The 21,165-nt window shown below is 40.7% G+C and overlaps 2 protein-coding genes across 6 annotated transcripts in view; one reads left to right on the top strand and one right to left on the bottom strand.

Annotated features, from left to right (window-relative positions):
• Positions 1-21,165, top strand: part of LOC125451689 (uncharacterized) — a 217,046-nt gene that overhangs the window by 156,828 nt on the left and 39,053 nt on the right. The gene's annotated exons all lie outside the window — the stretch shown is intronic.
• The window catches only part of LOC125451688 (ATP-binding cassette sub-family C member 8-like), a 156,669-nt gene that overhangs the window by 17,486 nt on the left and 118,018 nt on the right, over positions 1-21,165 (bottom strand). For all 5 annotated transcript variants that reach the window (XM_048529168.2, XM_048529167.2, XM_048529169.2 and 2 more), the window contains 6 exons: positions 19,853-20,048; positions 19,505-19,618; positions 14,395-14,527; positions 11,620-11,823; positions 5,328-5,436; positions 5,125-5,203 (listed from right to left, as the gene is read on the bottom strand). In XM_048529168.2, coding sequence (XP_048385125.2) covers positions 5,125-5,203; positions 5,328-5,436; positions 11,620-11,823; positions 14,395-14,527; positions 19,505-19,618; positions 19,853-20,048 — 835 coding nt within the window. The remainder of the gene's footprint in view (positions 1-5,124; positions 5,204-5,327; positions 5,437-11,619; positions 11,824-14,394; positions 14,528-19,504; positions 19,619-19,852; positions 20,049-21,165) is intronic.

Below are 21,165 nucleotides of genomic sequence, written 5' to 3' on the forward strand. Positions count from 1 at the left end.
TGGAAGTAAAACCTACATTCTTTATATATGTGAAAATGTGACAAATGCAGTCTTAGAGATTAATATTAACAATTTGCGAACAACTCCCTCCAGGACCTGTCAAGGAGAAACGTTCCTTTTTTTTTACGTGCAGGAAGTAGTTTGTAGTTTAAAATAAATATTTCAGATTCCTCGTTAAAGAGGTAAAGTAATTTAGAATGATGTATGCTTTTTGTACCTTTCATGCCTGAATAGAGCCTAAAAGTGGTCAATAAATGTTGCTTCCTTACAGTTGATGGAACTTTAAGTTATAATCTAGCCATTAGCAGGATTCCAGAGGCTTACACCACCACTAATTCAGAAATGCTTAAACTGATTATGTGCAGACTGGTCAGAAACCTAGGACAGCATTTCAAGAGTTGCTAAATATGACTATATTGTTGTAATCTTGACCTTTTCCGAAAATATATTTCGCAAGATCATCAAAAATAGTTCAAAATCCACATATGAAAGTAAAATGTATTTGGCAAAGCAGTGTTCACAACTGCTTCTATGACTGACTGAAGCTCATTGATCATATAGAGAATGTTGGAAAATAATGGCAAAATTACATCAAGATAGCAAGAACTGCAGATGCTGGCGTCAGAGACGACACAGTAAACAGCTGGAGGAACACAGCAGGCCAGGCAGCATCAGAGGAGCAGGAAAGTTGACATTTCAGGGTGGTGCCCTTCTTCACAAATGGGGAGGAGGAAGGCAGTTGGAAAATAAATAGACAGGAAGGATGGGGCTGGGGAGGGTAGGTGGGATGGTGATAGGTGAATGCATGTAGGCAGTGGGATGGGCAGGGCAGATAGGTGGGAGAGAAGATGGACAGGTTGTGTCAGGTCAAAGAGGCAGGGATGAGAGGGAGGGTTGGATATGGGATGAGGTCAGGGGTTGGGGAGATTTTAAAACTTGTGAATTCCATGTTTAGGCCACTGGGCTGTAAGTTCCAGAAGTGGAATATGAGGTGTTCCTCCTCCAGTTTGCATTGTGGAACTGGAGGAGGCCCAGGATCGACAAATCACCAGGGGAGAGGGAGGAAGAGTTCAAATGGTTGGCAAACGGAAGGTGCCGTCATTGGTCACTTACAGAGCACAGATGCTCTATGAAATGTTCTCCAAGTCTACGCTTGGTCAGGAGCAGCAGATACTGTAGACCAAGTTGGCAGACATACAAGTGAACCCCTGTCTGATATGGAAGGTTTGTTTTGTGTCTAAAAGAGGGAAAGGTGAAGGGGCAACTGCAGCACTTCCTGTGGTTGCAGGGAAAGGTGCCGGGGGTGGTGGGGTTAGTGGGGAGCGTGGAGCGGACATTGGAGTCACAGACAGCGTGGTCCCTATGGAAGGCAGAAAAGGGTAGGGAGGGAAATATCTCTTTAGTTTTGGGGTTGGATTGTAGGTGGCGGAAGTGGCAGAGAATGATACGTTGGATGAGGAGGCTGGTGGGATGATATGTGAGGCAAGGGGGATTCTGTCTTTATTTTTATTGGAGGAAGGAGGTTTGAGGGCAGAAGTGCAGGAAATGCAAGAGATGCAGTTGAGGGCATTTTCGATCACTGGAGGAGGGGAAGTTGAAATTGAAATTAGAAGCCTGATAACACCATAGAGGTTAGCGATAGATGCTGGGCTCCCATCTTGTTTGGGAGGTTTTTGAGGGTAACACTGTAAAATTCTGAAAATTGTGTCAAATATTTAATATTCTGTGGCTATTGGGAAAGACACAACTTTTCTATATATGTATATAGTTAAAAATGAGAGAATATTTTGATGTAGCTCATTAAATGACATAGAATGTCAGCATTTTAAAAATAGTGACATTGTGAAAGCAGGGGCATAATTTAGTTGTTCAACAAATAATGGAAGGCTGAAATTGTAAAACTGTTAGCCAAGCCTTCTGGTTATCTTTGGTCCACCATGACAAATCAGAGGCTGGCTTTTCGATGTTGAGAAGTGTCCCTTCTACCCCAGACTCGTGACTCTACCTGCTACCTGACCAGGCAAGGGCAACGTTTTTGCAACAAGAGCCATGAAGCAAACCACTGATGCCCTGAAGCAATAACTGTTTTAACGAGACTGCTCAGGTGGATCTGAGATAATGGGAACTGCAGATGCTGGAGATTCCAAGATAATAAAATGTGAGGCTGGATGAACACAGCAGGCCAAGCAGCATCTCAGGAGCACAAAAGCTGACGTTTCGGGCCTAGACCCTTCATCAGATGAAGGGTCTAGGCCCGAAACGTCAGCTTTTGTGCTCCTGAGATGCTGCTTGGCCTGCTGTGTTCATCCAGCCTCACATTTTATTGCTCAGGTGGATCTCTCCAGTTCTCTCAGAGTATGTTCCCAAGATTGTGGTAATCTATTGCAGCCCCCACTAACACATCACAAGCATGCTGTAGAATTGCCAACTGTGCTTAAAATTATTCCTGGGTGTTTTCTGAGAAGACTTGCCCCCAGGCTTTAGCCATTAGTAGCAAACATGTCCATCTTTTTAGATGCACTGCCACGTATGCCAATTGGAAAGCAAAAATGCTCATTAACCAAATGCATAATGCTTGTCTGTCAGGCAAGAAGCCACTTTTTCCTATTTTTCAATATTTTTACACTTGACAAACATTTAAAGAAAATTGCAAATTAAAAACAATACTTTTAAAATTCCTGTAATTGTTCTCCAGGATTGCATATACTAATGTCCTGGAGGATGAGTCTCAACTCCTGGAGAATCCAGACCAAGCCTGGCAGGTTGGCCACCCTAGGGTGTAGTCCTGCCACCTGACACATATGAGCTATATCACAAAGACGAAGAGGAGGGAAGGAAGGAGGCATCCAGGACCTCTTCATTCCAAACAAGCTGAGCAGATACGCAGACTCCAGGCTGTCTGACACATTACTCCCAGCTTCTAATCTATCCTTTACAACCAGATGATAATACTTGGAAACATTGTGACCTTGAAGGGAAGAGATAAATTTAAGAGAGCATAGACAGGCTGATGGAATAAGTGGGCACATGGGAGATAAATTTTATTGCAAAGAAGTGTGAAATGATAGACTTTCATACGAATAATGAGAAGAAATGATGTAGAATACATTCTAAAGTGGGTGCAGGATCAGAGAGACATAATCTTTTAAGTAAACAACAATCAAATTAACAAATTAACTAACTTATCTAACAATCTCATAAAGGAAACCATAACAGAAGCAAACTTTTAAGGAAGGTTATCAAAATGAAGTAACATTACTCAAGCTGATAATGCATGCTAGATTCTGCAATGGAAAGTCTCGAGCGTACAAAGCTGGAGACTATGGTTCCTTCCTGGTGACACCTAGGTACAAATGCACCCTTGGAAGACAGGCAGGCATGGCCGCCTCAACTGCCTGTTGATGGTCACTCTGGCCAAGGTCTGGAGCAGGTTAACAAGAAAAGACTTCAGGATCGATGTGCAGTAATTACTATTGGTAATGGGACAGTTTGAGAGTGTGGTTAAAAAGGCATATGGAATTCCAGGCTGGTTGGATGTAAAAAGTATAAAAGCAAGATGGTTTTGAAGAACTGTTTAAAGAACACAAGTTCATGTTAAGTGAGAGTACTGAATGCAATTCTAAACTCTGCATTTTAGGAGGGTCCTGATAGCTTTTGAAGGGTGCCAAGAAGATTCTTGAGAATCTCTGAAGGTACGACAGATTTCATTTTACGTTTCGGCATATTTTCCTTAGAAAAGAGAAAATTGTGTGGACATTTGATAAACGCATTTACAATTATGAGGGTTTTTGACAGTAGACGGGGAGAAATTGTTCCCATTGATGCAACAATTGAGAACCAGAGGTGCCTATTTATAACTGCCAGAAAAAATTAATAATTTAAGAACTAATTATAGTCAGCAAGTAATTAGAATCTGGAATGCATTGCCTGAATGTGTGGTGGAGACTGATTCGTGTATGACTTCAAACAGAAATTGAATAAGCACCCAGACAGAAAAATCAGCAGTGAAGGGATGAGGCAATGAGTGTAGCAGATTATCAAGATCAAGGTTATTTACCAAAATGGTATTAATAGATAGTTTTCACTGTGAGGAGAACAGTGAAATTCATTCAATACAACGTCAAGAAACTACTGAGTTCACTGTACAAAATAATGATTATGTATAGGGCCAAGAAACAGGAAAGTCAGTGCATAAGACCTCCACTCTAGAATAACTGCACATCCATCCATGCTGATTGCCATGTATCTGATAATGCAGAAAGTTTACAGATTAAATTTTATACAAAATGAGAAGGAAAAATGCAACCTGTCTAAGGGTCCTTCTACAAATCTTCTTTCAATCATCAGCAAAATGAAGGAAAGGTTAGTCAATATTGTTAGCATGTAGTACAAACTCACCAATAATGGTATTCCGTTTGTATTCTCCCACAGCAAAGCCACTCCAGGGCTCATTTGCCCAAATGTGTATCAAAAAACTGAATTCTAGATTGAATGCTTTTGACATCAAGATAATACTTGTTTTGTGTAAAATCAAAAAAAAAATTGAAATCTATGGAACTACAAAAATAATTTTTCAGTGGCTACAGCAATAGAAGGCCAACTCTTGTATCTATTAAGATGTCTCTTAAATGTTGCTATTGCATTTGCTTCTACCACCTCCTCTAGGAGCATATTCAAGGCACTTGCCACCCTCTGGATAAAAAAAAAACTTGCCCCTCACACTTGCTTTAAACTATCCCCCTTTTAACTTAAACTTATGCCTCGTGGGAGACTCTAGACTCTATTTTATTCAGCCTTCTCATAAGTTTCCAAAATTATATCTGGTTGTCCTTCAGCATCTGATGTTCATGTGAAAACAAACCAAAGATCGTCCAATCTTTCCTCATAGCCTCCAAACCAGGCAATATTCTGGTTAGCCTTTTCTGTACACTCTCTAAAGCATCCAGTGTGGTGACCTGAACTTACAAAAACAATCTTTTATCCAGCAATTCATAAAATGAACAGATCTCATTCATTTTCATCTTTTTAAAACACTTTGCACACTTTTAACTAAATTAAATAAATAACAAACAGAGAACTTGCAAACATATTTGGCTTACAGTAGCAGACAATCCAATCACTTACCATAGGTTTCAACTGTGCAACTTCCAAACCTTCCCACAATTCATCATCGCTGTGAACCGAGTATGGATCCAGATTAAATCTAGATGTAAATTAGTACTTTAAGTGCTTTTCATCAAGTTGACTAAAATTCAATAATAAATTGCAATTTTACAACTTTTTTTGTGTTCCTTATGATAACTTTGTTACTGCTATCCATGATTTACCTGATAGTGCCATTGAAGAGAATTGGATCCTGGGGAATTATTGAGATTGATTGCCTCAAATGGTCCAATGTGACTGAAGAAATATCTAATCCATCAACCTTTATACAGCCTGCAATGAAAATGACTTTCAGAATTCTTAAATGAACAAATAGAATCTCAACAAACATTTGACACAAGGGTGTCAAGACGGTAAGTCTCACGTCTGTCGTCTGCAACGTGTTAGAAAGGATTCTGAGGGATAAGATTTATGACCATCTGGAAGAGCATGGCTTGATCAAATACAGTCAACACGGCTTTGTGAGGGGTAGGTCATGCCTTACAAACCTTATCGAGTTTTTTGAGGATGTGACTAGAAAAGTTGATGAGGGTCGAGCTGTGGATGTGGTGTATATGGACTTCAGTAAGGCATTTGATAAGGTTCCCCATGGTAGGCTCATTCAGAAGGTCAGGAGGAATGGGATACAGGGGAACTTAGCTGCTTGGATACAGAATTGGCTGGCCAACAGAAGACAGCGAGTGGTAGTAGAAGGAAAATATTCTGCCTGGAAGTCAGTGGTGAGTGGGGTTCCACAGGGCTCTGTCCTTGGGCCTCTACTGTTTGTAATTTTTATTAATGACTTGGACGAGGGGATTGAAGGATGGGTCAGCAAGTTTGCAGACGACACAAAGGTCGGAGGTGTCATTGACAGTGTAGAGGGCTGTTGTAGGCTGCAGCGGGATATTGACAGGATGCAGAGATGGGCTGAGAGGTGGCAGATGGAGTTCAACCTGGATAAATGCGAGGTGATGCATTTTGGAAGGTCGAATTTGAAAGCTGAGTACAGGATTAAGGATAGGATTCTTGGCAACGTGGAGGAACAGAGGGATCTTGGTGTGCAGATACATAGATCCCTTAAAATGGCCACCCAAGTGGACAGGGTTGTTAAGAAAGCATACGGTGTTTTGGTTTTCATTAACAGGGGCATTGAGTTTAAGAGTCGTGAGATCTTGTTGCAGCTCTATAAAACTTTGGTTAGACCGCACTTGGAATACTGCGTCCAGTTCTGGTCGCCGTATTATAGGAAAGATGTGGATGCTTTGGAGAGGGTTCAGAGGAGGTTTACCAGGATGCTGCCTGGACTGGAGGGCTTATCTTATGAAGAGAGGTTGACTGAGCTTGGTCTCTTTTCATTGGAGAAAAGGAGGAGGAGAGGGGACCTAATGGAGGTATACAAGATAATGAGAGGCATAGATAGAGTTGATAGCCAGAGACTATTTCCCAGGGCAGAAATGGCTAGCACGAGGGGTCATAGTTTTAAGCTGGTTGGTGGAAAGTATAGAGGGGATGTCAGAGGCAGGTTCTTTACGCAGAGAGTTGTGAGAGCATGGAATGCGTTGCCAGCAGCAGTTGTGGAAGCAAGGTCATTGGGGTCATTTAAGAGACTGCTGGACATGCATATGGTCACAGAAATTTGAGGGTGTATACATGAGGATCAATGGTCGGCACAACATTGTGGGCTGAAGGGCCTGTTCTGTGCTGTACTGTTCTATGTTCTATGTTCTATGTTCTAAGAGTAACCTACTACGAGCAATATCACCAAGGCAGAGACCTGCATAAATGCAAAATATATATTGCTTATTTACACATTTGAGCAAGTCTGTCTCAAACTGCATGGAATCATAAACCTTGAGATATAAATAAATGTTATCATCCCAGTTCATAGTGAAGAGGGAAATCAATGCTACATACAAACTATATAGTTGTGGAATGTTCCTGTCTAGGTTGGAATCTTTATTTCCAACCCAGATCATACAACCATTTACCTTGCCATGATTTTCTGGAGCAGCCTTCTTTTGCAGGATCCATCCCAACTCCAGCAGTTTTTATTACTGCTTGAGTGTAAATTCAATGGCTCTCTGGAGAGGAAACTTGAAGCCACAGCTAAAGATGTCAAGGGAACTTCAAAGATAATGGGAACTGCAGATGCTGGAGAATCCAAGATAACAAAGTGTGGAGCTGGATGAACACAGCAGGCCAAGCAGCATCTCAGGAGCACAAAAGCTGACATTTCGGGCCTAGACCCAGCCCGAAATGTCAGCTTTTGTGCTCCTGAGATGCTGCTTGGCCTGCTGTGTTCATCCAGCTTCACACTTTGTTATCAAGGGAACTTCAAAGAATTACTCTTCAAAAGGAGAATGGCAAGTCAACATAACGTGAGCTGTCATCTACTGTGGTTATCGAGATATTGAGGGGCTGACTACCTAAAACCCCACTGCAACAGGGGTCAAAGGCTAGTTTCAACTGTGTGCTAGTTGAAGTAGTCTGCTGTGAGTCACAGTTGACAAAACCCCTAGTCATCCCTGCACTGTAAGTAAACAGAAAGGTTGCTATCCTGTCTCTTTACTGGAAGCATGTGAAACAGCAGTTAAAATGAAATTGGACAAAGGCCTTTCAGCTGATGCGCAAGGCCAAGCATCTTGAAATTAACCGAACGACAGTGCTACTAGTAGCACCCAATGTAATGGCCACAATATCCAACTGTCTACACTTCATGAAGTCAGAGACTAATTCAATTTTTTAATATTTGCATTTGCCTCATTTTTAATCTCTATTTATGCTGCATTAAATCTTCACGTATTTAGGAGCAAATAATCTAATTATTTTGCTAAATCATGAAAGCCTGGTTAATTTGGCTTGTTTTAAAACATAAATTCAATTGATCTGGGGATAAAGGGGAAGGGATCTTTCTTCATTTAGCCTTGTTGCAACCAACAAGATGGGTGCATAAATGAAGTAGAGAACAGATCATCCCTCCTCATCCAGGGGTTTGACAATTTGGTGTATCCCATCTGGAACTACAATAAGTTAGGGAACCTCACTCAGGGTCATAACCATGCCGATAATTCTATCTTTTTGTAACAGGTAGAACCCTCAAATTTTGGTATAAAATACAATCCTTATAAAGGCATCAAGAGTAATTCGTATTCTAATTTCTTTAGGAACGTTACTTATCAATTACTGGAGGCACAATCTGTTCAATGCTGTGATTTGTGCAGGTTTATTTTTGACTGTATAAGTAGAGGTGTTATCAAAGTGAAGGCATATTTTATTACGAGCTTCATTCAAGTAACTTACAACAAACCATGGTGCCTTCTCTAAAACAGAATCAGTATTTAGCCACTGAACCTCTATAAATCCGTTGCCTGGCAGGTCATTTCTCCTCTGACCCTACTTCGGTACATCTTATGTTGAATTCTTCATCAAAGAACTCTTGGTTATTGTCTGTTCTAATTTTCTATTCTAATCTTCACAATGCATGCTCTCTAAAACTGTACTCCCATATCCTGTCTCAACCTGGTGCTGCTTCCCCATCATTTCATTCCTCACTGACCTACACACTGAGGTGAAGAACCGGGAGTCAAAGTTAAATGCTTACATGCCCTATCTTTATTCTACCTTTATAAATTTTCGCCAAAGTATTCTTGTGAACTCTCCATTCTTCTGATTAGCCTCCCATTCAATGGTTATAATCCCAGTTAATGCTATTACTGGACGAATCAGTTCCCAGACCTGGCTTGATTATTAAAACCAAAAATAAAGTATGATCTAAGTAGTCTTACAAGAAAATACACTCAGCTTTAAGTAACCTCTTCAGGGTTTAATTTTATTATTCAGGCCCCATTATTTACCATACTGGGTTGCAAAAAATGGACAATGAAATCCATTAGCAATGCATAATTCACACAAAAGGTAGGCCTCAGGAAACTGTTTAAAATAAATCACCATGGCTACAGAAATACTTCCAAGTTTATTAGTAAATGAAGACATATAGAAAACCCAAAAGGTTACTAAATGAAAACAAAACAGAATAGAATCCCAAACTGTCACATCTTTGAAAACCAAAAGAACTGCAGATGCTGTAAACCAGGAACAAAAACAGAAGTTGCTGGAAAAGCTCAGCAGGTCTGGCAGCATCTGTGAAGAAAAGTCACTTCCTCAGTTTGGAGGATGGGTCACTGGAGCTGAAACGTTAACTCTGATCTTCACAGATGCTCCTAGACCTTCTGAGCTTTTCCAGCAATTTCTGTTTTTACGATATACATCTTTGATATCATTGATTGAATGTCACCGTTTACATCACATACAACATTCTCTTTTTTTTTGGTAGCCATGTTTGAGCAACCTGGGCCCATGCTCTGGAATTATGAAGCTAAGAGCCCTGTCTCTCTATGTACTTCTTTTCCCTTCAGATCTACTTTAAAACTTGATCACCACTTTGGTTGGTTACCTGTATTAAGCTTGCTTTCTTTTGATTAGTAGCCTCTTTTAACTATGTTTCTGTGGAATACTTTGAGACATTAATCTATATTAAAGGTTGTACATAAATGCGATTTGTGCTGTAGTGATCCAATGTGCTTCATATCCCCCTCCTTTTATTTCCATCTATGCCTCTAGTCTTTTGTAAACAAATAAATAAAATGTTAGATAAACTCAGCAGTCTGGCAGCATCAGTGGAGAGAAACAGAGTTAATGAATTGAGGCTATTACAACTCAAATTCAGAACACCTATGTTTGCTGGGTGCACCAGAATGCTTGGAGAAAGTATACAACAATAACTTGTAGCAGATGCATGATAAGTACTGCATAGTTCTACAATTTAACTGTGAGAAATGCTATGAAATTTTCAAGACATGGATAGGACATTTAGCCTGCCCCATAACCAATCATTGCAAATTCTAGCATTGTGGTGGGATAAAGTTTGATTATCAATTGGGCAGGGGATGCAATCTCTCTGGATTTTCAATGTGTTTGATAAGGTACCACAATTAATTAGTAAGGTAAGAGCCCATCTTATTGCAGGAAGTACATTATCATGGCTAGAGAAGAGAGAATTGGCTAATTAATGGAAGGCAGAGTTGGGTTAAGGACAGCATTTTCAGATGGCACCTTGTAACTAACGGTATGCCACAAGAATCAGTGCTGGGGTTATATTTATTTACAGTATATATTAATGGCTTGGATTCAAAGTAAATAACTATAGCCAGGTTTGTGCTTGACACAAAAACAGGTGTGGAAACAAGAGGTGAGGACGACACAGAGTCTGCATAGGGGATATAGACAGGTTACGTGAGTGGGCAAAAAATTAGCATTCAGGCTGTAATGAAGGAAAATGGGAGGTCATGCACTTTAGCAGAAAGAATAGAGGAGCTCAATGTTATACAAATAGAGAAAGCAGAGTAACTGAATATCTGATAAGCAAAAGCTAAATTTGAATTGACTTTATATCTTTTTGAAACCTTTGACATGCCTGTTACAGGATGTTTTTAGCATCTAACTCCCTTAATGTTGCTTTTTGGAATTCACTTCAGATGTGAACTCCTGAAGCCAATGTTCACGAGTCCATTTCAGCTTTAGTTCCTAAAACTCCCACTTTAGTTTCCTTATAGTGTTTAAATTGTTCCTTAGATGATTTCAATCACTCTTTTCAGGCACTTGTTGATCATTTCCTATATGAAGGAACATTTGCCAGCATCTTGCCCAAATTTCACAACAGACTTGAACAAGTGCTTTCTGTTCTGTTACTTTATAGCTAAAAGCATTGTTAAATTCCCTACCTTACTACACATCTTCCAAATCTCAAATTTCCTCTGAGACATCTCTTTACAAGACTAGACTCTCAACCTATCTTGCCCTGCTCATCATATTTTTTCCATTAAATATGCAGAATCAGTTTGCTGTTTCTGCCTTCTAAGCCTTGAGCATTTGGATGACTTTCTCAATTAATAACGATGAGAACTGCAGGTTGAGCTGAAGCATTGTACTTTTCAGCACAACATTTGTACGCAAATCCTGATTTGAGTTATTACTTAGCATTCCATGTTTTCTGTTTATACTAAGTTCCTCCACCCTGTATAACATGGTTTTGCTTTAGAATCAATAAATTATTGGAACCTGTAATATTGTTGAGTGATTTAAAATCCATTTTAACAGTTTCCTGATTGGCACTTCTCGTGCTCCCCAACCTCCTAGTTGTGGCCTCTCCCTACTCCCTGTTACAATCTTTTGCTGCTTCCTTTCCCCAGAGCCACTGGCTGATTCAATATCCAGAGGCAATCTGAAGGTGAAGTTTCATGAAAGTGCAAGTCCTATGGTTCAGAAGTGTCAAGAGGGTAGGGATTTCTGCCATATTGGAAGACTGCATTTGAAGGTCATATTTTCACACGACAATTGTTAGCAAATATCTTCTATCCATTAAAAATGCTCTACACAAAACTATCAATGCAAAAATGTTTTTACTGAAGAAACACATACCTTCAAAGTTGTCAACAATTCTCAGAAGGGCTAATGCCAGGCTTGACTTCCCACTTCCTGTTCGTCCACATATCCCGACTTTGGTTCCAGGGTTTATTTTTAGCGTCAATTTGTGGAGGACAGGATCAAGTTTCACATCATATCGTACACTGACCTCATTAAACTCTATTGCTCCAGATTGTGGCCAGTTAGTAAGATCTGAGCCTGAAGAAAAATACATTTTAAAAAATCCGATGAATGATCAAGTAATTTAAGTTGCAGAAAATAATTACTCACTGTATTAATTTTTATGAAATAGAAGCCTGTTTTATTTGAAACAACATGTCAATAAAAGTCAAATCATTTGCCTAACTATCAGACATGCAAACAAGAAATAAGAGTAGGCCAAAAACAAAGTTGCTGAAAAAGCTCAGCAGGTCTGGCAACATCTGCGAAGGAGCAAACAGAATTAATGTTTCATGTCCAGTGACCCGAAACGTTAACTTGGTTTTCTCCTTCACAGATGCTGCCAGACCTGCTGAGCTTTTCCAGCAACTTTGCTTTTGTTCCTGACTTACAGCATCTGCAGTTCTTTCGGCTCTTATAAGAGTAGGCCACTTAGTCTTTCAAGGCTGCAATGCCACTCAATAAGATTGTAGCCGAGATAATGGGAACTGCAGATGCTGGAGAATCCGAGATAACAAAGTGTGGAGCTGGATGAACACAGCAGGCCAAGCAGCATCTCAGGAGCACAAAAGCTGACGTTTCAGGCCTAGACCCTTCATCAGAAAAGGGGGATGGGGAGAAGGTTCTGAAATAAACAGGGAAAGAGAGGGAGGCAGATCAAAGGTAGATAGAGGAGTCAATCCATCTCCCCCTCTCTCCCTATTTATTTCAGAACCCTCTCCCCATCCCCCTTTTCTGATGAAGAGTCTAGGCCCAAAACGTCAGCTTTTGTGCTCCTAAGATGTTGCTTGTCCTGCTGTGTTCATCCAGCTAGCTCCACACTTTGTTATCTAAGATCGTAGCTGATCTGACTTTAACCTCAACTCTACGTTCCTGCATATCCTGGATAATCTTCATTCCTGTAGTAATAAGAATCTGTTTGCCTCTGCCTTAAAAATATTTGAAGATCCTGTATCCATTGTCTTTTGAGAAAGGGAATTCCAAAGACTTTTATTCCTCAAAGAGGATATTGCGTCTCATCTGTCTTAAATGAACACCCCCTTATTTTTAAACTATGAGCCCTAGTTTCAGATTTTCCCACAACAGGAAACATCCTTCCCACATTTATCCAGGCAAGCCCCTTCAAAATTTTATACATTTCGATTAAGTCACCACTGACTCTTCTTGACCCAAAACATCAGCTTTCCTGCTCCTCTGATGCTGCTTGGCCTGCTGTGTTTATCCAGCTCTACTCAAGAGGGTAGGGATTTCTGCCATATTGGAAGACTGCATTTGAAGGTCATATTTTCACACTACAATTGTTAGCAAATATCTTCGATCCATTAATTATCTTAGATTCTCCAGCATCGGCAGTTCCTACTATCTCATAAACAATGTACTTCTTTTTATTCAGTCATGGGATGAAGGCATCGCTGGCCAGGCAGCATTCATTGCCCATCCCCAATTGCCCAGAGGGCAGTTAAGAGTCACATTGCTGTGGGTCTGGCGTCACATGTAGGCCAGATCAGGTAAAGATGGTAGTTTCCTTCCCTAAAGGACATTTATAGACCAGATGGGTTTTTCCCGACAATTCACAATGGATTCGTGGTCATCTGGAATTAAGAATCTTAACAATATCTGTTGAATTCAAATTTCACCATCTGCTGTGGTGGGATTTGAATCTGGGTCCCCAGAACGTCAATGGATCTCTGGATTAACCGTTCAGTGAAAATACCACTAAACAATTGCCTCCCCAGAGTCTAAAACATGAACAAGGTCAAACGGTGATATAAATACAAAAATCACATTTGTCAAGGCACTAAGTGAAATAAAAGATTCCAATCACTGACTCTTAGTACACTCCATTTACCAGTTAAACAATGTACATTTATGATGATTAAAACTGACAGAATTGAAATATGAGAGCTCTCATGATATGCCTCTCGAAGGCAAACAGATCCGTGAGGATCAGTGTTAATATTGCAGAGTTTGTTTGTATATTACAATCCTAATTTTAGCATGTTTGAGACACTACGTCTTTCTAGTTTTGAATGAGTAACATTTCAGGTCAATAAATTGTTTTGCTTGACTGTTACTATCTGACTGCTGGGTATTTTCAGAGCTATTGTCACATGAAGTTCATGACATAGAAGTGCCAGTGTTGGACTGGGGTGGACAAGGTCGACAGTCACAGGACACCAGGTTATGGTCCAATAGATTTAATTGAAATCATAATCTTTCAGAGCACTGCCCAACTGACGAGGGTGGGTGTGAGGGCTGCACTCCAAAAGCTTGTGATTTCAATTAAACCTATTGGACTATAGCCTGGTGTTGTGTACCTTTTGACATGAAATTCAAGACAGTAATATGAAATAATGCAACAGTATTCATGTGTTGAAGGCATGAATAATTTATTTCTATTTCACAAGTTGTTGCATATTATAGAGATCATCACAACAGATAACTAAAAAAAGGTTCTGTATGTAGCCTGTAAAACAGATGTCAAAATGTTGCCAATATATTTCAAATGGCCTTGTAACGTTCTATTTCAAAGATCTCTGACCATAACATCAGACAAATAATCAAAAGTAGACTGGAAGTTACTGAATTTTGAAACATGAATTTTTGAACCTGTGCCAATGTGTGATTCTTTCAGCTGTTGCTCAGAGGGAAGGCTAGTGTAATGATTCACCCGCTCAACTGCATTCATCTGCATTTCCATATCTGCAAATTCCCGGATACACCAATTTAAATAAGTAGACATCTGGAAAAGAAGTGTGGAAAACAATGGCAAAAATTAAAATTATCCACAATATTGTTATATCTCATGATTTATGAAAGAGTGGCACTGAAAAGACAGAATTATGGATATTGCAGCCAACAAAGAGATCATTTGGTCTATTGTGTATTTGCTAACAATTCAGTAGTTGTCTACTTGTAAACCCATTTCTCTGGCCCTGACTCTTTAACCATTTAGAAACCTCCTTTTCAAATAATTGTCCAATTCTATTTAAAAAAAATCCATTCATGGATGTGGTCTAGGCCATTTTTTCCCTATTCATAATTGGCCTGATGAGAACAGTAGTGAACTTAAAACTCTGCAGCCTTGGGATACAAGTACACCCGTAGAACAGTCAGGAAGATAGTTCCAGGATTATGACCCACCAACAGTGAATGAACACTGATAGATTTACAAATCAGGATGTGTGGCTTGGAAGGGAACTTGGAATTGGTGACATTTCCTCGTATCTGCTGCTCTTGCCCTTCTCGATGGTAGAGGTCATGGGGTTGGAAGATGCTGTCAGAGAGGTCTTGGTGAGTTATTGCAGTGCAACTTATAGGTGGTGCACACTACTGCCACTGAGGTGTTGAAGGGAGGAAATTCTGAAGCTGGTGGATGGAGGGCCAATTAAGTGGGCTGCCTTATCCTGGATATGTCAAGGTTTTTGAGTGTTGTTGGAGCTGTACCAATCCAGACAAATGGTGAATATTCCACCACATCCTTGACTTGTGGATCAAGGGCATTAGGGAAACACAGGTTAGTAACTCATTGTAGAATCTATAGCCTCTGACCTGCTCTTGTAGCTGTAGTAATTATACAGCGAGTCCAGTTGAGTTTCTGATCAGTAGTAACCTTCAGGATTTTAACAGTCCTTGATCCACAAGTCAAGGATGTGGCGGAATATTCACCATTTGTCTGGATCGGTACAGCTCCAACAACACAAAAATCTTGACATATCCAGGATATGGCAGCCCACTTAATTTTAACAGTCGGGTATCAGCAGTAGTAATGCCATTAATTATCAAGAGATAATAAGTAGATTTTCTTCAAATGGAGACAGTCATTATCTGACACAATGTGGCATGAATGGGGCTTGCCACTTGTTGGCCAGGAGTATAATCCACAAACCCACCTGCTCTGGTCGACCCATTGTCTCTGCCTGCTCCTGCCCCACTGAACTCATTTCCACCTATCTGGACTCCATTTTCTCCCTCTTGGTCCAGGAACTCTCCACCTACGTCCGTGACACCACCCACCCCCTCCACCTCCTCCAGAACTTCCAATTCCCTAGTCCCCAACACCTCATTTTCACCATGGACGTCCAGTCCCTATACACCTGTATTCCTCATGCAGATGGCCTCAAGGCCCTCCGCTTCTTTCTGTCCCGCAGACCCGACCAGTCCCCCCCCACAAACACCCTCATCCACCTAGCCGAACTCGTCCTCACCCTCAACAACTTCTCTTTTGATTCCTCCCACTTCCTACAGACAAAGGGGGTGGCCATGGGTACCCACATGGGCCCAAGCTTTGCCTGCCTCTTTGTACCAGTCCCTCTTCCGCACCCAGACTGGCCTCAAACCCCACCTCTTCCTCTGTTACATTGATGGCTGTATCAGCACCGCTTTATGCTCCCAAGAGGAGCTCGAACAGTTCATCCACTTCACCAACACCTTCCACCCCAACCTCAAGTTCACCTGGGCCATGTCCAACACATCCCTCCCTTTCCTGGACCGCTCTGTCTCTGTCTCAGGCAACCAGCTAGAAACTGATGTCCATTTCAAGCCCACTGACTCCCACAGCTACCTACACCACCAGAATACACCACTTCCCACCCACCCTCCTGCAAAAATTCCATCCCCTATTCCCAATTCCTGCGCCTCCGCTGCATCTGCTCCCAGGATGAGGCATTCCACTCCCGCACATCCCAGATGTCCGCGTTCTTCAAGAAGCGCAACTTCCCCCTGCAGTTGTCGAGAACACCCTTGACCGTGTCCCGTATTTCCCGCAACACATCCCTCACGCCCCGCCCCCGCAATAACCGCCCTAAGAAAATCCCCCTCGTCCTCTCATACCACCCCACCAACCTCCGGATACAACGCATCATCCTCCAACACTTCTGCCATCTACAATCCGACCCCACCACCCAAGACATTTTTCCATCTCCACCCTTGTCTGCCATCCGGAGAGACCACTCTCTCCAGGACTCCCTTGTCCGCTCCACACTCCCCTCCAACCCCACCACACCTGGCTCCTTCCCCTGCAACCGCAGGAAGTGTTACACTTGCCCCCACACCTCCTCCCTCAACCCCATCCCAGGCCCCAAGGTGACTTTCCATATCAAGCAGATGTTCACCTGCACATCTGCCAATGTGGTATATTGTATCCACTGTACCCGTTGTGGCTTCCTCTACATTGGGGAAACCAAGCGGAGGCTTGGGGACCCCTTTGCAGAACACCTCCACTCGGTTCGCAATAAACAACTGCACCTCCCAGTCGCGAACCATTTTAACTCCCACTTCCATTCCTCAGACACGTCCATCCTGGGCCTCCTGCAGTGCCACAATGATGCCACCCGAAGGTTGCAGGAACAGCAACTCATATTCCGCTTGGGAACCCTGCGGTCCAATGGTATCAATGTGGACTTCACAAGCTTCAAAATCTCCCCTTCCCCCACTGCATCCTAAAACCAGCCCAGCTCATCCCCACCTCCCTAACCTGTTCTTCCTCTCACCTATCCCCTCCTCCCACCTCAAGCCGCACCTCCATTTCCCACCTACTAGACCTGTCCATCCTCCCCGGACTGACCTATCCCCTCATTACCTCCCCACCTATACTCTCCTTTCTGCCTATCTTCTGCTCTATCCATCTTCGGTCCTCCTCCCCCCCCCCGTCCCTATTTATTTCAGAACCCTCTCCCCATTCCCCTCTCTGAAGAAGAGTCTAGGCCTGAAACATCAGCTTTTGTGCTCCTGAGATGCTGCTTGGCCTGCTGTGTTATTCCAGCTTCACACTTTGTTATCCTGGATTCTCCAGCATCTGCAGTTCCCATTATCTCTGATCACAACTATAGCAGGTCTTGCGACTTACGCACCTGATTGTTTCAATATCTGAGGTGTGCTTCAACAGCCACTTGCAGGAAAGTGTTTCCTGTTCTTATTGACAACGTAAAAAACTTTCCAATTTTCACATTATTGTTTATAGTGATAACTTGGAATACTGCTGTAGCATGCCTAACATCATTGATCTGTAAACTCAACACAAAACCAGGAGTAATTTCATGTTGTGCAAGGTTCTGTACTGCACAGGTTTACAATTTAGAATTGGCATCTACCAAATGAGAAAATGCAAGAACAATAAAAAATCCTGGTTCTTTTTGTAAAGCGTTTACCTAGGAGGAAACACTAGAGTGTTTAGGATTGCAGTTGAGATTGACATTTAATTAGTAAAAAATAAATTTTAAACTAATCTTGTAATTGTTTTTAAACTCAAAAGGAAAATAAACATTTCTATTTATCTACATGAGGAATCAAAATAAAAAAAGGCAAATTATGAAATGGCTGTTCCAGTAGGAGAGGGGACTTTTTAAAAAGAAAAGTTTTTATGCAATTAAATATGTTAAAAATTGGTCTTGCGTCGGAACTTGGTCCATCAAACTGAAGGCTCACGAAACGTATTCAAGAAAGGCCTCATTTATAACAATTCTACCACTGAGACTGATTATTCAGTCTTTGATATTTGTTGCCTATCCTTAAGAATCAAACCCACATGACAATTTTCTTGCACCTGAAAATAATTCTACACTGTAAAGGTAAAAAGAGAAACAGATTTTGGAGGTTCATGTAGCTTAAATACAAATTGTGAGAGACTTAAAACAAAGTTGAAATGCTGGAAATACACAGGTAGAATGTGTAGAAATAGAAATAGAGATTGCAAACTATCATGCTATGCACTAAGTGTAGAACACTGGTCTCTTTTGGAGTAACTGACTTCCTGACCCCATCAATGAGGAAGCTTGTCAGATCAAGTGCCAATTAATCTCCTAAGAGTTGACTGGGCACTTCTCAGCAAGTCATGAGCCTTGATACTAAAGTCCCACACTACCAGAAGTTGCAAAAGGCCAGCAGGTTCAAGGTTCTAGTGATCACCATCAGAGGCCCTGGTTTAAAGCAAGGAAAAGTTAAGTTCTGTACCTTTAGGCCCCACTGAATGGGATCACTGCTAAAGTCCTCTCCACTTGCCCGACTTCTTCAATGGCCTCAGATTGGGATAATTCTGAGATGCCCAACTTTTCTCACCTCTGGTAATTGGGCCAATGGCAATTTGAGGTTTTTCAGTAGTTAACTGGTCTTTAACTGGCTATAATTTGATCACTTAAGGGCCTTATCTGATGGTGAGTCAAGCAACTCACCCAAGGACCTTCATGCCCAGAACTTAATTGTTGAGATATCAAGAAGACTGAATTGTTTCCCCTTCTTTCCTTCTCTAAAGCATATTTCAAGTCAATTACCTGTTATCAGAGGTCATCAGTTTGAAAAGTTCACTCTATTTTTCTCTTCCCAGGTCCCTGCTTAACCTTTATGTAGTATGTTTTGTTTCATATTACACTTCTCGCATCTTCCATTTGCATTATATGCAATTTTACTCTTAAATGCAAGACAATGCCTGGAATTCCAAATTTCTTCTAGAAATGCTGTCAAAAATTCACGAATTCTTATACTTGATTTTACAAATAGTGGCTTTCAAAAGAGTTAAATGAAGGTTAATTGGACATAAAGAATGTGCAAGAGTTACAGGGAAAAACAGGGAAAAGGCATGAGTGAACTGTTCATTCAAAGAGCCAGTGCAGGCAGAACAGGATAAAGAACCTAATTCTGTGGCATAAAGATCCTGTGATATTGGCAGCAGTACCTTTGGAAACATACTACCATCCAAAATTATAAATGGTTTTCCCTTCTGTACCTTTAAGGCATATAAAATAGCAAGGCCTACGAGTCCAGCTTGTAGGTAGCCCAGTGTTGCTGTCAATAATGAGCAGAGTGCTGAAGCAAAGACAATACTTGTTCCAATGAAATCCTGAAAAATGAGATGAACATTAGAATTATATTCTTATTCATTTAAATACAGGAATCAAAAAGCTTAATGATATTAATTTGAGTGTTTTGGGAACTAAATTTTAAAATTTTGACTTGGTCTTCTAATGTAATGTTTTCAAATATTATTTTAATAAGATCTATACTGATTTATTCAAGCTCAACTCAAACTTAAAAGCATCTCAATAATTAAAAAATGATTCATTTGAAAACTAACCAGTCGTATTCCCAGCCACCTGTTCACTGTGTTCAGATATAAATAAGCAATGGTGTTATAGTCAATCTTGTTAAGAATTTGTTGGAAAAAATTGTCTTCATGTCTATATGCCCTGATAGTTGTCAGACCTCCAAGGGTCTCCGAAAAATGTGCGAACACAGGTGATTTAGTAATGCTGTCCAACCGCTGAAGTTCCCTATAATGATTAAGGATATGATTTAATTACAGGTACATTCATAGTGCTGAATCAGTTTAAACAATTGCATTATATTCTATTAAGAGAATTTGGAGGTGCTGCCAAGCTTCAGTAGAAAAGCTTCGCACCTGAACCAACATCTCTCCAGATGCTGTTCACATTGATAGCAAGTTGTCGCATTTTTAAAAGATACAAAAGGTTTAATTTTTCCTAAAACACCTTTCCCTCCATTCAACGTCAAGCTTGAACAAAATTCCCACTGGCAACTTATGGAATATCAAAATTATGGTAAAAAAAATTAATAATCTAGAATCAAGAACAAAGAGCTTGATAATATTTTAAACAAATTCTTTAAAGAGAAACGAACCATTTTTAAAATGACTTTCAGTAAGTGAAACTCTTAACATTCAAAAATGCATCACCGAACTCGCCAAGAACATAGCTACATGCAGAGTTAAGCTTCTTCTCTACTGTGCTGGAGAACTATCAGAATAGTCAGTGCATTTAAAAGCAGCTAATGCAGCACATTTGATTGATTGGCTTGCATCAGCATCATAAAGTGCATTTGTAGTGAGTTAGCAGTCTCTTTTGATTGGCAAATAAAATCAGGCAAATTGTACAGTAAATAAAAAAAAGGGTACATTTTGAAAGGGCTCTGAAGTTGTTCTAAGCACGTCCCACATAGACCAATTTCGCCCCTTTGCCATTAGTCACGTAGAATGAAGTCTTTTCTATCAGTTTGGCTTGAAGACAAATTTCATGAGATGGAAGACCAGTATCAAATCCAATGCAACAGCCAACAAGTTTACAGTTTCTTTTTAAAAGGAGATATCAGTGCTCTGATATTTTAAATTTTTAATCTTTAAACGTTCTTGGTCTCAGCACTGAATCTTTCTAGTTCAATTTTAGCATCCTTATTAGAATCTCTGATGCGGAATTTGTGAGAATCTACTTGAGAAAATGTATCAAAACATCCTTCCAAAAAGACTCAACAAATATAGAAGATGTTAATAGGTTGTTTTGAATAGCAACAAATTACATCTATAATAGTATGCTGATTACACAGTACAAACGAAGCATTCGTGGGCTGAATTTTGCAGGGAGGGGTGCTGTTCTG

This window comes from Stegostoma tigrinum, chromosome 5 (assembly GCF_030684315.1).
Source record: "Stegostoma tigrinum isolate sSteTig4 chromosome 5, sSteTig4.hap1, whole genome shotgun sequence".
Lineage (NCBI taxonomy): Eukaryota > Metazoa > Chordata > Chondrichthyes > Orectolobiformes > Stegostomatidae > Stegostoma > Stegostoma tigrinum.